Raw genomic sequence first — 16,524 nt, 5'->3', positions numbered from 1 at the left:
AAAACAAATTATCAATGTATACAATGGAATATTATTCAGCCATAAAAAAGAAAGAAGTTAATTACACATGCTACAACATCGATGAACCTCAAAAACATGAGAGTAAAAGAAGCCACACACAAAAGATCACGTATAGTATGATTCCATTTACACGAAATATGCAGTATAGGTAAATCCATAGCAATAAAAAAGTAGATATGTGGTAGCCAGTGGCTGCAGGGAAAGGAGGAATGGGGAGTAAATAGGCAAAGGGTATTACTTTAGAGTGATGAAAATGTTGGAATTAGAAGGAAGTAGTGGTTGTGTAACATTCTAAACAGTACTAAATACCACTAAATTATTCACTTTAAAATGGTTAATTTTATATAATATAAAATTTTAGCTCACTTAAAAGCTTTGTTTTTAACTTAGGCATTAAATTAGGGCATTTATAAATGCCTGATTTTTCATGATGAAGTAAATTTTCATTTTAAATCAATAAAGAGTCATTTTATGATATTTCAATTCAAAACATACCCATTCACCAACCCATGGCTCACATGCTGCTTCCCTTAATGAAAATGTAATTTATAATTTCACTTAAAGCACAATCTCTCTCCTTTTAATTCTGAACTGTTACCCATCTTGTTACAGCCCAGTTTATCCCAACCACAGATAACACAACCTGAATTTTTTCCATTATAATGACATACAAAAAAATCCCTGCTGTTTTAAAATGTAACTCCTCTCTCTCCCTCCAACATTTATACAAGTTCCAGAGACTAAAATGCAAAGAAACCAAGGCAGTTTTCAGAGTGAGAAACTATAGACTTAACAAATTTTAAAACCTACTATTAGATGAGGTTATTGGACCAATTGCAAGACATCTGAAAGCAGTGGTCCAGAGCCACAACAACACTTTAATGGTTAAATTATACAGTGAACGTAAAAATCATTTTTTTTTGGATTAAAAAACCCTCAGATATATAGTCATATTTAAAAGTGCTTATAAGTACATCTACCTTTTAAATCTAGCAATCTGAGGGGCGCCTGGGTGGCTCAGTCGGTTAAGCATCTGACTTTGGCTCAGGTCATGATCTCATATCTCATGAGTTCAAGCCCCTCATCGGGGTCCGTGCTCACAGCTGGGAGCCTGGAGCCTGCTTCAGATTCTGTGTTTCCCCCTCTCTCTGCCCCTCCCCTGCTTGTGCTCTCTGTCTCTCAAAAAATGAATAAATGTTAAAAAAAAGTTTAAATCTAGCAATCTTACATATAGAAATTTGATCAATAAGGTCAATGAATTAGGTTTCTGCCCATGTGTAAGTACAAAATATGAACACTTAAATATTGTTGTGTTGATTTTCAAATCATTCTAACTTGGGCTCTGCCTTACTCCTCCAACTTTGCTTGTGAATGTTTTGTGCTGATGGAATACATTTTTACCACCAAAAAGAAAAACAGTCTATTCTTACCATAATTAAGAGCTTCTGGTGCTGTCCATTTAATGGGAATCTGCTTTAAGCCAGAAGATGAATACACTCCACCATCCTCTTGACGAGACATTCCAAAGTCACTGATTTTCAGAACGTTATTTTCACCTACCAGGCAGTTTCTTGCAGCAAGATCCCTAGGTTACAATAAGACATGGAAAATACCTATTAAAACAAATTGAAAGCTGCTTTCACATTTATGACTTCCACACTTTGCATTTTTTACATTTGCAATGTATTTATAATGAGGTTAAGAATGCTTGTGATTTACCAGTCCTTCTCATCTTTTCTGTCATAGGAAAAAATCACCAGTGAGAATATTTGCATAGGGAACAGGCCCCATGCTAATTTGCTAGGCACTGCATATATTTCCATTAAATAGAAAAACACGGATTCTAGGGTTAAGAGAAAAATCACAGGAGAGGCTAAGCAAACTTGGCATTATTTCTCATTGGACTGTTTTACATAACTTTCTGTGATGATGAAATATTCTCTATCTGTGCTGTGCTGCCCGATAGGTAGTCATTAGCCATGTGTGACTATTGAACACTTGGAATGAAACTTGTGTGATCGAGAAACTGAATTTTTAAATTTACTTTCAGTGAATTAAATTTAAATAGCTGTATGTCATTAGATAGCCTTTGGTTGTTGTAGCCTTAGAGCTTCCCAAAATGTAGAGAATGTTTCTCTTCTGACTGCATTGGGGACAGCCAAAACTCTGCATGATCTGGCTCTGTCTCTTCCACCGCATCTTGTTCCATTCTACATAATTTCTAAATTCTACCCATACTGGGCTTCTTTTTGTCCTTAAATGCAGGACAAGTCCCTGAAACATGACAAGCTTATTTCCACCACAGGGCCTTGCAGATAGCTGTTCCCTTCATGTGGAATGTTTTCCTTCTAGGTTGTAGCATAGCTGACTCCTCTTCATTCATTCTTAGCTCAACTGCCCTCTTCTCATAGAAGTCTGTCTTGACCACCCTTAACTGCTCAAGAAGACAGCAGTGAGCATAACAGATGAAGTCTCTAATTCTAGTGACAAGCCCTTCAATAATCAAATCCCTATATGTACCTAAATGTTTATACATTTTTATATATGTATATATGTAGAGAAGGTATATGTATGTCCAAATATATACATATACACACAAAGAAAATCAGATAATATGTCAAATGGTGCTGAGTATTAAGAAAAAAAGTTTTATAAAGGGAGAGATTTACTAGAGTGAATCCTATTTTAATTTTTTAAATTAGTTTTATTTTTGAGAGGCAGAGCGCATGTGGGGGAGGGGCAGAGAGAGAGGGAGACACAGAATCGGAAGCAGGCTCCAGGCTCTGAGCTGTCAGCACAGAGCCCAATGCGGGGCCTGAACTCATGAACCGCGATATCATGACCTGAGCTGAAGTCGGATGCTCAACCGAATGAGCCACCCAGGGGCCCCAGAGGGAATCCTATTTTAGACAGGCTGTTAGGAAGGTCTCTGATAATGTGATATTTGATCAAAGACATGAAAGAAGTTAAGAAGGAAGCCATGGGGATATCTAGAAAAGCATTCAAGATGCGATAGATACAAAGACCTTGAAATTGGTACATGCTTGGTATATTCAAGGAACATTAAGGAAGTCAGTATAGCTGGTGTGGAATGAGTTACAGGGAGACACTAGTAAATTTAATCAGGGGGTTAGCCAGGACCAGATGATGTTTAGCTTTTTCACAGTTAAGTTCCTTGGATTTTATTCACAATAAGCTAGGAGGTAACCAGAGAGTTCTGTACATAGGAATGATGTGATCTGACTTACATTTTGAAGGACTATATCCTATTGTGGGGAGAATGGACTGGCAGAACCAGAAAGGAGACTATTTCAGAAGTCTAGGAGAAGCAACAATAGCCTGCACTAAGATGGAGTCAGTCAGATTTGAGATATATTTGAAAAGTACAATCAATAGGATTTGCTGGTAGATTGGGCGTAGAATAGGAGAAAAAAAGAATCATGATGACTTCAAGATATTTTGGCCTGAGCACCTGGAAAGATGGAACTGACATGTACTGAAATGGGGCAGGTTAGTGGGAGGGCTGAGGACTAGATTCACAAAGTTTGGTGGAGCCAGCCAGTTGCCTCCTACTGTCCCATTTCCTCCTCTTTTTTAGTAAAAGAATCCCAATTTTAGCTGAATCTATTGTCATCCATCTAAAAACTCCTGTATTTTCCAACTTCTCCTGCAATGAGATGTGGCCATTATCTAAGTTCTGGACAATGAGATGCAAGCAGAAGAGATGTCCAAAATATCTAAGAAATGTCTTTAAAAGGAGGAATTCTCATTATATTTCTCCCTCCTGCTAATACAAAAAGGAAGCATACTGACGTTGGGAAAGCATCAGGAGATAAGGGGTCTGGGTCCCTACTGGAATTAGAGAATGCTTTCACCTAGAGACTGAGTGTAGAGAGGAAATAGAGGTGTTCAGGGACTAAGCCCTAGAGCACGCCATCATTTGGTTTGTTGTTTTGTAGGCTTCCCCTCATTTCTCTTGTAGCTTTCTCCTGATGTGGACTCCAGTCACACAGTATTACAAGGTAGGCAACATCAGTGTCTGAAAAGTAATAGAAAGCACATATTTGTGCCCTGAGGAACTAGGAAAAGAGGTCCTTGGAAGTGTAGGGAAAATCATAGAGGTCAAACAACCAAGAGAAGAGGATTACCTGGTTCCATGTTTGAACCCACACAAGTCTCAGGCTGAGTCCTAAGCAGCACATTTGATGGGCAGACCTGAGCCCATTTAGAGAACTAAACTCATTTAAACCACTGCCCATGTCTCAAAGTCATTCGTAAATGTCTCACACAGGGCAAACCAAAACACAGGCTTTGAGGCAGTAATTGTGATTTGAATCATTAAGAGACAGAATTTGCAATCTGACCCTGAGTTGATTGCCAGCCAAAACAAAAAAATCAACAATCTCCTGCAGAATTATAACAGGGATTTTGAGCCCACACAATGTAACATTCACAGTATCTAGGGCACAATTCATAATTGCTAAACATACAGAAAAGAAGAAAAATGTGATCAATTCTAAAGGGAAAAGCAATCAACAAATGCCAACATGATAGTAACCAGATATAAAGCAGCTATTATAACTATACTCCATAAAACAAATGAAAACACATTTGAAATTAATAGAAAAGCAGACAATCTCAGTAGACAACAAAAACTGTAAAAACTATAGAAATATAGAAACTTAAATATCTGAAATGAAAAATCCCTACATAGGATCAAAAGCATACTGGTGATAACAGATAAAGAGTCAGTAAACTTGGAGATAAACCAGTACAAAATACCCCAGCTGAAGGACACAAAGAGAGGAAAATAGAAAAAGTGAAAAGAGAATCAGGGACCTATACAATATCAAAAGACTGAAATACATGTTATTGGCATCCCAGTAGTACAGGAACAAAGAGACTGAGGCAGAAAATCAGTTTAAAGAAATGGTGACTAAAGAATTCCCCTATTTAGTTAAAAGAATTAAATTTGCATATTCAAGAGTCTCTGTGAGCTCCAAACAGGATAAAAATCAAAGGAAAAAAAAAAAAAACATATACACATACCCTAATCGAGCTGCTAAAATCCAAGGAAAAGAAACCCTCTTAAAAGCTGATAGAGAATATGACACATTTGCTACAGAAAATGATTCAAATGATCACATATTTCTAAAAAAAAATTATGGGGGCAAAAGGCAGTGAAATAGAGTCTTTCATTTCTTAAGATGGCAATTCTTCCCAATTGATCTATAGATTTAATGTACACCCAATCAAAATTCTAGCAGATGTCTTTGTCAACCCAGAATTCCATAGCTAGCAAAAATACCCTACAGAAATGAAGGCAGAATAAAGACATTGTCATATGAAAGAAAGCAGAGAGAACTCATTAACAGCAGATCTACTCTACCAGAAACACTACAAGCAGTGTTTCAGGCTACAGGGAAATGCAAGAAATCTGAAATATCAGGATGGAAGGAAACACAACAGGAATGGTAAATTTGTGGGCAAATATAGATTTTTTCTTTTAAATTCTTTAAAATGTGACTGAATATTGGAAATGAATATTATAGCATTATCTGACCAGGTTTTCAATGTATGTAAATGTTACACATAGGACAACTACCAGATAAAGGTTGGATGTTAGCAAAAGCACCCATACGGTTGCAAATTTTCTACATTTTACATGAAGTGATACAATATTAGCTCTAAGTAGTCTGTGGAAGGTTAGATGTATGCGTTGTAATCTATAGAGTAACTCCTAAAAAAGGTGTAAAGAGATAAAGCTAAAACATCAAGAGATCAAATTAAACAGAATGGTAAAAAAATATTCAAACATTATAATAGTCAAAAAATCAAATATTCAAAATATCAGTATCTAGACTAAAAAGTGGTTATTACTACTGATTCTATAGACAGAATAAGATATAGATAATAACAGTTCTATATTTACAAATATAAATTTGGTATCCAAAGATATTCCCAGAAAGCAAATCCAACTCAGATGGGTTGATTAGTAAGTTCTATCATACATTCAGGGAAGAAATAACAAAATTATGGAAACCTTTTCAAAAAAATAGAGAGTATTCTCTAAATGATTTTATGAGACCAGTAGAACTATAATACAAAACCTGGAAAAGATACTATCAAAGAAATTACAGAAAAATACTCTCATGATGCCAGAAACAAAATAATGTCAAATCAAATCCAGTAATATATATAAAAAAGATAACATGTCATGACCAAGCAGGGCTTATCCAATAAGGCAAGGTTGGTTTAACATATGAAAATTAACGTAATTCACTAGATTGACAGAATATAGGGAAGAAAACCCCATGATCATTCCAATTGATACAGAAGAAGCATTTGACAGCATTCAGTATTTGCTAATGATAAAGTGTTCAGCAAACTGGAAAGACTAAAGAGCTTCCTCAACCTGACAAAGAGCATCTACAAAAAATTCAACCACCATATCATACTTAATGGTGAAAGATGAAATTGCTCCTCCTTGAGATCAAGGCAAAAATGCCTGCTTTCACCACTTCTATTCAAACGGACCTCTATTCTTGAGGTCCTAGGCTTTGAAATAAGGCATGGAAGCAAAAAAGAAAAAAAGCCACAAATATCACACACAAGTAAAACTAGCCCTATTGGCACTATTCACAAACATAATTTTTTTTTTCTATAGAAAATCTCAGGCTAGAGGAAAACACAGGCAGTAACCTCTTTGACATTGGCTGTAGCAACTTCTTTGTAGATATGTCTCCTGAGGCAAGGGAAACAAAAGCAAAAATAAATGATTGGGACTTCATCAAAATAAAACTTCTACACAGTGAAGGAAACAATCAGCAAGATTAAAAGGCAACCTACAGAATGGGAGAAGATATTTGCAAATGACCTATCTAAGGAAGAGTTACTATCCAAAATGTGTAAAACGCAATACCCCCAAAACTAATAATTTAATTAAAAATAGGCAGAAAACATGAACAGACATTTCTCCAAAGAGGACATCAAAGATGCTCAATATCACTCATCATCAGGGAAATATGAATCAAAACTACAATGAACTATCACCTCACACCTGTCAGAATGGTTAAAATCAACAATACATGAAACAGGTGCAGGTGAGGATGTGGAGAAAGGGGAACCCTCCTGTACTGTTGGTGGGGATGCAAACTGATGCAGCCACTGTGGAAAATAGCACAGAGGTTCCTCAAAAAGTTAAAAATAGAACTACCCTAAGATCCAGTAATTGCACTATTAGGTATTTACCCAAATGGATACAAAAATACTAATTCAAAAGGATATATGTACCCCAACATTTAAAGTAGCATTATCTATAATAGTTAAATTACGGAAACAATTCAGGTGTCCACTGACTGATGAATGAATAAAGAATATGTGGCGCATACACACACACACACGTAATGTATATTATTATATAATGGAATATTACTCAGCTATAAAAAATGAAATCTTGCCATTTGCAACAATGTGGATGGAGCTAAAGAGTATTATGCTAAGTGAAGTTAAGTCAGAGAAAGACAAATACCATATTATTTCACTCATATGTGGAATTTAAGAAGCAAAACAAATGAACAAAGGGGGAAAAAAAAGAGAGTGAGGCAAACCAAGAAACAGACCCTTAATTACAGAGAACAAACTGATGGTTACCAGAGGGGAGGTATGTGGGGTAGGTGGGATGGAAATAGGTGATGGGGATTAAGGAGTGCACTTGTGATGAGCACTGTGCTGTATGGAAGTGTTGAATCTGTACTGTGTGCCTGAGACTAACATTAAACTGTATGTGAACTAACTGGAATTTAAATACAAATTAAAAAAAAAAATCTTAGGGAATTTACATACCAAGAATTAGAATAAATGAATTTAGCAAGGTTGCAAGATAAAAGGTTAATATACAAAATTCTTGTATGCTAGCAGCAAATAATTGGAAAATAAATTCCATTTATAGTAATGCCACTAAAATATCTACAAATAAGTGTAGCAAAAGACAACCAAGTCCCTTATACTTAAAACTACAAAACTTGACAGAGAAAAAACAGTGAATAAACCAATGGAAAGATAGTCATACTGTGCTTATTGAGAAGAGTCAATATTGTTAGGATGGCCATTTTCTGCAAATCTGTAAATTTAATGCACTCTGAACCATTGTTCTAGCAGATGTCTTTGTAAAATTAAACAAGCTGCTTTTAAAATGAATATGAAATAAAAGGTCCTAGAATAATCAAAATAATTTTTAAAAAGTACAGAGTTGGGGATGCCTGGGTGGCTTACTCCATTAAACATCCAACTTCAGGTCAGGTCATGATCTCGCGATTCGTGGGTTCGAACCCCACGTCGGCCTCTGCTTTGACAGTGCAGAGTCTGCTTGGGTCTCTCTCTCTCTCTCTCTCTCTCTCTCTCTCTCTCTCTGCCTGCCCCTCCCCTACTCATACTTTCTCTCTCAAAATAAAATTTAAAAAGTACAGAGTTGAAGGGCTTAACCTAAATTGATTTTAAATCTTAATACTGTTCAGTAAATGCACAAAGATATGATAGCTCATTGGAACAGAAGGTCAAGAAATACATCCACAAATGTATGGTTGGCTCATTTTTGACAGAATTACAATGGCATCAGTGCACATCTCTGAATCCTAGTGGGCCGCTGAGGCTTGGGGTAAAATGCCATTAGTCTTGGTTAGAATGATCTTTTATTCACCGCAGCATCTTAGTCGTTTACAGAATTTCTGTGTTCATGCTTTCCTCAGAATAATGCCTACACTTTACAACTGCGTATACTTCCATTGTCATAACTATCTTCAGTATACCTCTGGCTTAGAGGTTTGTCCTCTGAAATGAGGATTACAGTTCTGTGAGGGATCAATCTAAAACCAATTTAGAGATACCTTCAATCAATGTAAATAACATTTCAGTAACATTTACAGAAAACTCTACCTTTTTGGGGTTGCATGAAGTTCAAGTGACTGGAAATACTGCCTTTTTGGCATAATCTGAATTAAAACCTTAGGCCTTCAGGCAATCAACACGTACTGCACACGGCTTGCCTAATGTTCTAATAAGTCTTAAAGAAGATAGGAAAAGCAGATATGATCTCTGGACTGAGACACTGATGATCTAATTTGGAAGGTAAGGCAGACATATACCTTTCTCCCTTCTTCTCCATACTTTTCTTTATTAAGCTTGCTATTGCCCTGAGTCGGAGTCTGGGAAACACACTGGTTATCCCTGCCTCTTCATGCATGAAACTGCTAGAGAACAAGCTTATATGAGCCTGTGTGTGTTACAGACTGCAAATTCTATAGGAACTTAGAGATGAGAAATCTCATAATAGGCTGGTGTTGTCGTTCACAGGAGGTATCAGAGATAGCTATATCTCACCACATGCAGAGGAACAGAACAGCAAATACTGCTGACTGCCAAAAGGTTATGGAAATGTTCTACTTATGTCTGCCGAGTAATCTTCCTTGAAGATACAAAGTCAAACTTCTGGTTGTGTACCAGAGGTGTCTTACAAAGTCATACATAATATGAGATAGGCTAATTAAGGATAATGTGAGAACAGAGAGCAGTTATAGGAATCCAACTCCAGCAGGAAATAAAGAGGAGTAAATTTTCTTTGCTATCTGGAAAGCACGACAGTGGGCATCTTGCTCTGTGGAGATGTTGTCTTTTAGAGCAAATACTGTGGTAAACTAGGAACAGCCAGGAGGCCGAGCCAGAGTTCTCCTTGTCTTGATGCGTTACCCTAGACATCATTTACTGCTTGTAGCTATGATTACACAAAGTGAGGATTTATCCTTCACATAGGAAAGGAGTTAGAGAAATATTTGTGTTTTGTTTTTGTTTTGTACAGAAACTATTCCCACTGGTTCTGGCCAGTACTGAGCCACAAATAACTAGCAACATTTAGGCCCTCTTTAAGGCCTAGGGTTTTCTTATATATCTGACTAAAACATAGCATAAAGCCAAAAATGGTAGTGTGGGGGGAAATAGTAAATGAAGCAGATATTTGATGTAATCAAATCATGTACCACTTAATCCATGCCCAATGGCTACAACTTTTGAATTTGAAATAACAGAAGAGCCTTACCTTTAAGAAGTGACTCTTCAAACTCCCTTTGTTTGTTTAAAAAAAACAAAAAAACAAAAAAACCCAGAAATCGTTTGTATAACAAGCATATGAAAAACCTATTTTCTGAAAAAGCCTAAGTCATCAACTGCTTTAAAACAATGTATGTGAGTGTTTTAATGGAAGGAGAGTAGGATGCATATTTCTCTTTGGAAAATTTTGCACACAATAACAGAAACAGAATTGTAAACCGTCTTGTAGAATGGGCCCGGACACTGCGGTTGGGCAAGGTGGAGTGTCTTTGGCAACAGAGCTGACACCTTGGAGACCAGTTTCTACAGGCCAATACCAAAGCCACTACTGAGCTGATAGTGATGGGATCAGAGATTAGCCAAAAAGGAGATGACCAGCAAGACTCTTTCGCAAGTCCGCTGCTCATTCCCACTTCAGAATCTACCTTATTTTTCCTTTGAATAAAGTAAATATAAATACAAAAATCTTCCTACATTTCTCATTTTCAAGCATATCCTTGATTTCACTCCTAGTGTTCCACTGGTCTCTCTTCTCTTCATAACCTTCTCCATCAAACTTTGTACCCATCAATTGGGGAGTTCTCCCCCCATCATTACTGAGGCACTTATTTCTACAAGTACGGCTCCCAAAGGAAGCCCCAGCTGCAAAACTGAAAATTAGTCCTATATATTAAACTGTGTTTTCTCTTCCTTGGAAAAATTGTTCAGTGTCACAGACTTCTGGGAGGTTGGAAACAAAAGCGTTGCTTCTGTGAATGCAGTAACAGACCAGGCTGGAGGGAGGGTTAGAGTATAACTTATGCCTTTTTTGCTCTGGGCTGGTCGAAGGCCCTATGAGTATACATGGTGAGAGCCAAAGGACCCTGTTCCTAAAATCTCCATGCTGCTCCCTGCCAGGCACAGAATCCTCAGTATTTGCGTGTCTTCATTTACTTAAAGCCACTGCTAAAATGCAAATTTGTTACCTGTGGGCAAGGGGGCACATATTTCCTCTGAGTCACATTTTGGTATAAATTATTTGAACACATAAATATGTATAAAGACATACAAAGTCTTAAGGGCTTTGTATGGGATGATAGGGCAGGTGTGTGAGAAGACGGGAAAAGGGAAAATGGATCAGCACAGGGAACTGGCAAAGAGCAGGCCTGGGCAAAGCACACAGTGAGTGGGCGCTTGTGGGAAAAGTCACGGATGAATATGTAAGGGTGTGCTGTGGCATTGGGGAGGGGTGGCAATGCAAGTATAACTTCTAAAAAGTTTGTCTAGGGCTAGCTCCGGTGTATTTACTCTAAACCCAGTTACCTTCTTCTCAGCAGGAGAAGATCACCACTGGGGGCTTGATCTATTTATACAGGAGAAATGCTCCACTGGGTTGCACTTGCGGAGAAACTGAGACCTTTGGTGATTTCCTCTAATGACGCTGCTTCCTGATAGTGGGACAAAAGCAACCAAGTCCTTGTCTGGCATGGCTGACTGATGGAGAGCCAGTTTATGAAAGCTATTGTAAGTCATCTGCCTTTACTTAAAATGGACATGTTGAGCGCATAAAAAGCGCTTACTTCTTTTGGCTCTTTCATCCCTGGGGCGACTTCCCTATAAGAGAATTCTATTTGGCAATACACATATACCAAATCCACATATTCTTGTATTTAGCTTAAAAGATCAAATTCCTGGGCAGTTAGCTAAAACAAAGGGACTCATATTAAATCTGGATATTGACAAAAAATTCAGAACCAAACACATATCATGACAACACTTTCTTCAGTCCTAAATTTATCTGAGAACCCAAGGGAAACTTTCCTTGTATTTAACTACTGTGATTAGCCTGGATGGTTTATAGTTTTATGAAATGTGTGCTCTATTTGTATAGTCAGATGTAAATCTCCCTCAGTCACTGCTGTCTGCTATCACCTGTGGGCCACATTGTGCAACGAGACACCAAATCTCTAGAGACTAGCTTTGGGTACACAATTTAAATAAATCTTGATCTAATGCTACATCTCTTAAGCAATAAAGAATCTGCTCGGGAGGAACAGGGGGTCAGATGAGGACAAATTAAAAAATATTGATGGAAAGTAAATGTTTAAATCTCGTTAGTTCAAATAAATATACCAAATCCCAGTGGGTAATTCAAGAACAAAACTGAATTCTGTCTCAAGCATGCACATTAAAGGCCAGTAGCTGTCTGAGGCTGTGATAAGATGTGTTGTGAGGACTCACTTCCGAAGTGAGCCTCCATACTAATGGCAAGAGCCTCTACTCCTAAAAGAAGGGAGATTTTTTAAATGTCCACCACTCCCACTCTGAGAGTATGAGAAGCAAATATGGAAGCCACTTGCCTGAGTGACAAATGGTATCACTTAAAATATTACATTCAGAATGGGATAAGTTACTCTAAGCAACAGATAGAAAAAAGTGACAAAACCACTCCTCACTGAAGAGCCATCATAACAGCCATCATTTAGTGAGGGCTTTCTGTGTGTCAGGTACTGTTTTAAATGTTTTTCACGTAACCCATTTTCTGTCAATATGTAACTGCGTGCATACTAATCTGAACATTAAATACATCTCACATTTTTCCAGAAGCAACAGTACAAACATTTCCACTGTTGGGAATTCTGGACTAGAGATCAGGAGACCAGAATTCTGAACAGAGTTTTCCTTAACAAGTTGTGCAAGTGAGTACATCACACAATATTTTCCTGGACCTCAGAAATGAGAGCACCAGTTCTTGACTTTTCTGAGCATGAGGGCCTGTATAATATTAATTTTATGATTTCTTTGTACCACATCCATCCTGATATAACAGTTGTATGTTTTAGAATGGCTGAAAGAAGAAATACAACATGATAAAAAGCTACTAAGAATTCAACAAAGTTCTGAAATGAATTTTTATTTTATTAATCACAATAGTAAAATAGTAGTGTGCATGTATATATGATACACACACATATATGTATATCATATGATATACATATACATACATACACACACACACACCATATTATTCGGTCTCAAAAGATTGATGCACTTGGGACACCTGCAGTAAGTTGGAGGAACCAGGGGTCCATGATCTACCAGTTAGCAGCCACCATATATAACAGCCCTAACATTGTGTTAAACTCTAGGTTAAAGGCATTTTCTTCCTGTAGCTGGCTGGATAAGTCTAGACACACAGTGGTGCTAAATAGTCCTGGTGAAGACTTTTCCACCTTTGCAGTGCAACAATGAGTATTAACAGCTGATGAATGGAAGTAAAGCAAGGAGTGTAAGTTACAAGAGTGCCACTCCATATGGCCAAGAGTCCCATCTACCCCAGGGCCAAAGTATCACAATGCAGGCATCCTCCCCCTTGCCTCTGCTGAGTAACTGTGTGTACAACCAAGCCCTTTCCAATACTGTACGAATAACAGTAACTATTAAGAACTTAGTAGGTATCAGGTGCTTTACTGGTTATCCCTAATCTCTATTTGAGTGTAGATATCTATTACACAGCTAAGAAACTGAGGCTCAGAGATTAAGCAACTTGTCCAAGAATACAAGAGATGATTAAGTGGCTGAGTATAGAATCTCTCACTCCAAAGACCATGCTCTTTTAGTATTTTACAAAGCTGAGTGTTCCTTTGGTTTCTTTGAAATATTGTTAATTTTATCTTGACAAAAGTAATACTCTGCAATAACTGGTACAAGATGTCTGCCATTTTGTTTTTGAGATGTGATTTCTTTCCCATTTAAGTTTTGTGGAATAGAGTCCCTGACTCAATGCTTAGGCTCTGGAATATAGAATACTTTGAGAGAACTAAAATATGCATTATTTTTCCATTCTGTACCAGGTGTATAACAATTCCTCCACCATCTTTTTGTTATAGTTTGTACTTCCATGATGTGATATCCATACTCACATTAGGGCTCAAATTAAGACTTAAAAGACACATAAAGGAACAGAGCAACTGTGTAATCTGCAATGCACAAGGTGCCACAATGAGCCTCAGGATCATTTACATTTTTACTGTCTGCAAAATGTGCAGCTACTGATGAACACACACACTCTAATAATGGTGGAAGGCACCCAGATGTAGATACTGAGTGATCTGCTGTGGTTAACTCTTTGCAGGATCAGCCTCTCTGTGCAGTGGATGGCACCGACTCTGCAACTTGCTGAGAAGGCCAGTAATGGATGACACCTGCCAAATGCCTCACTGAGCAACCCCTTCACTTCCCCAACCAGACAGACCTACTGGCCGGCCAGCTTGCACTTTCGCCTCTGGTTTGGCGATCCCTAATAGACTTTAGGCTGTGCTCTCGAGGCAGGAAGATCACCTCAGCCAGTGCAGTAACACAGAGTACTCTGAGCCCCTATGTACAGGCAGGAAACATCCAATCACAGTTTCTATGGCACCAGTATCTGGTTAATGGAAAACACTTTTCAGTATTGAAAGGAGTTCAAGAGAAGTAATACCTTTCTCTCATGTACCTCAACAGCTCTTTCCTTGCCTCCCATTTACATTCATTTAAAATGAAATTTTCATTATTCCCATTTCAATTTCTAATGTTGTTTTCTGTGTTTATGAAGTGATATCCCAGGTGACTTTATAATAAATTTCCCTTCAGTCCTATGATTGCTTTCAGTGTATGAAATCCAAATAGGAGAGTCTAAGTTATGAATACAGGTCTATTGTATAGTAATTCATTTTTATCTTGAAACAAATATCTGAAATTCAATTTCTTTTCTGTCTCTCTATATTTTGTTTCCATAGTCAGGAGAGCTCGCTTTACTTCGTTCAATTTTAATTCTGCATTCTGTTTGATAATATAATACCATAAAAATAAGGTCTTAAGACTTGACTTCATATATGTAGCTGTTTTTCTCTTCTTATAATTCTACAAGATAAAAGTTATAAAAATATTCACCAAATGTCCTTTTATAATTAGTTGTTATTCACTCTGTGATTCTTTGGTGCAATTCACACAAAATCTGCATTTTGTATTCACGCAGGATTACTTGTCTGAGCAAATAGTAACTTTGCATATACATGTGTCCTTTTGGTCTCTTAATGAGATTTTTCTTTTACCTATTTGCAGACCACAGTTACATAAAACAAAAGTGTCTGAAAGACTCAAAGTGGACAAAATAATTTATATAAATGTAAAGCTCATTCACCAAAACTTCCAAAAAAAATTTGACAAATTTATAGTGATCTCCAAACCACCAGAGGAAAAGGGGACAGCTGCTTACCAGCATTCAGAGCCAGTGTGCAGCAACAGCCATGCATCAAAGTGAGTATCTCAGTATCCTGGTGAAATTACATAGGAATAGTTACCTGTGTGGGAACTTAATTGGGGCACAGGATTTTTAAATTCCACGAAATACCAAACTGACATTTTTGTGCAGTCAATTGAATCTGAGCTGATATTAAGCCATGGATGCACCTTTTAGATTATTTAAAATGCTTTTAAAGCAAAGTAATGAGGGCTAAATTTGACACTTTTCTTATTAAAACCTTTTGGCACAGGTAGTGATTCTTCTGAACATACGCTACAAGATAATATATAACTTAGACAATGAGACCCAATGCATTTGATAATAATGATGGTGGAAAAAAAGAAATGAAATCATTTCTGGTTATTTGATCTGGGAACTGATTAAGGAAACACTGCTAACTCTCTATTACACAGGTAAGTTTCTATGTTCTAAGAACACAGTCTTCCAGGGCTGCTGCTTGGCATACAAAAAAAACTTAGTATTTTCTATCAGAAGACACACTTCTAATTTATTTTGTGCTTTTAAAAGTACTGCTCCATTGATCTTATACTTATAGAATCTAGCTACTAATAATAAACAAGGATATACATACATATATCCATTCATACATACCTACATACATATTGAGCAATCAGTCTATCATTAGATCACCTTTCCTTTAATAAGGCCTTACTAGACACCAGGGCCTCTGCTGTGTGCTAAGATAACTTAATTCCTGTTCTCAAGCAGTTTAATTTTACAAGAAGAGACAGCTATGTAAGCACGTAAACTACAATACTGGAAATTACAAGTTTAAAGGTTAGGAGTAAGCCCTCAGAGACAGGTGTGGTATAAAAAATATGACTTCTCCACCCTTGTGTCTAGGCTAACCTATTACTTCAAAAAGCAGAATGTAACATAAGTAATATTATGAACTTCATGAGTGCAGGCCTCCAGAGACTTTCAGCTTCCACTTCTGTCTTCCTGGAACACCCCTGATACCATGTAAAGAAGTCTGGGTGAGAAATGATGTGTGTGTGTGTGTGTGTCTGTGTGTGGCAGGGGGCACCCTCCAGTCCATTGGAAGGCGCTAGCCATATGAGTGAAGCTAAACTAAACTCTCTAGCCCTAATCTAGCTATTGGATATCTGAAGCCACAT

The 16,524-nt window shown here is 37.3% G+C and overlaps 1 protein-coding gene across 7 annotated transcripts in view; it reads right to left on the bottom strand.

Annotated features, from left to right (window-relative positions):
• Window positions 1-16,524, bottom strand: part of FER (FER tyrosine kinase) — a 445,463-nt gene that overhangs the window by 23,235 nt on the left and 405,704 nt on the right. For all 7 annotated transcript variants that reach the window (XM_042944781.1, XM_042944800.1, XM_042944791.1 and 4 more), the window contains one exon: window positions 1,452-1,606. In XM_042944781.1, coding sequence (XP_042800715.1) covers window positions 1,452-1,606 — 155 coding nt within the window. The remainder of the gene's footprint in view (window positions 1-1,451; window positions 1,607-16,524) is intronic.

This window comes from Panthera leo, chromosome A1 (genome assembly GCF_018350215.1).
Source record: "Panthera leo isolate Ple1 chromosome A1, P.leo_Ple1_pat1.1, whole genome shotgun sequence".
Lineage (NCBI taxonomy): Eukaryota > Metazoa > Chordata > Mammalia > Carnivora > Felidae > Panthera > Panthera leo.
This window is presented reverse-complemented; position numbering and strand designations above follow the sequence as displayed.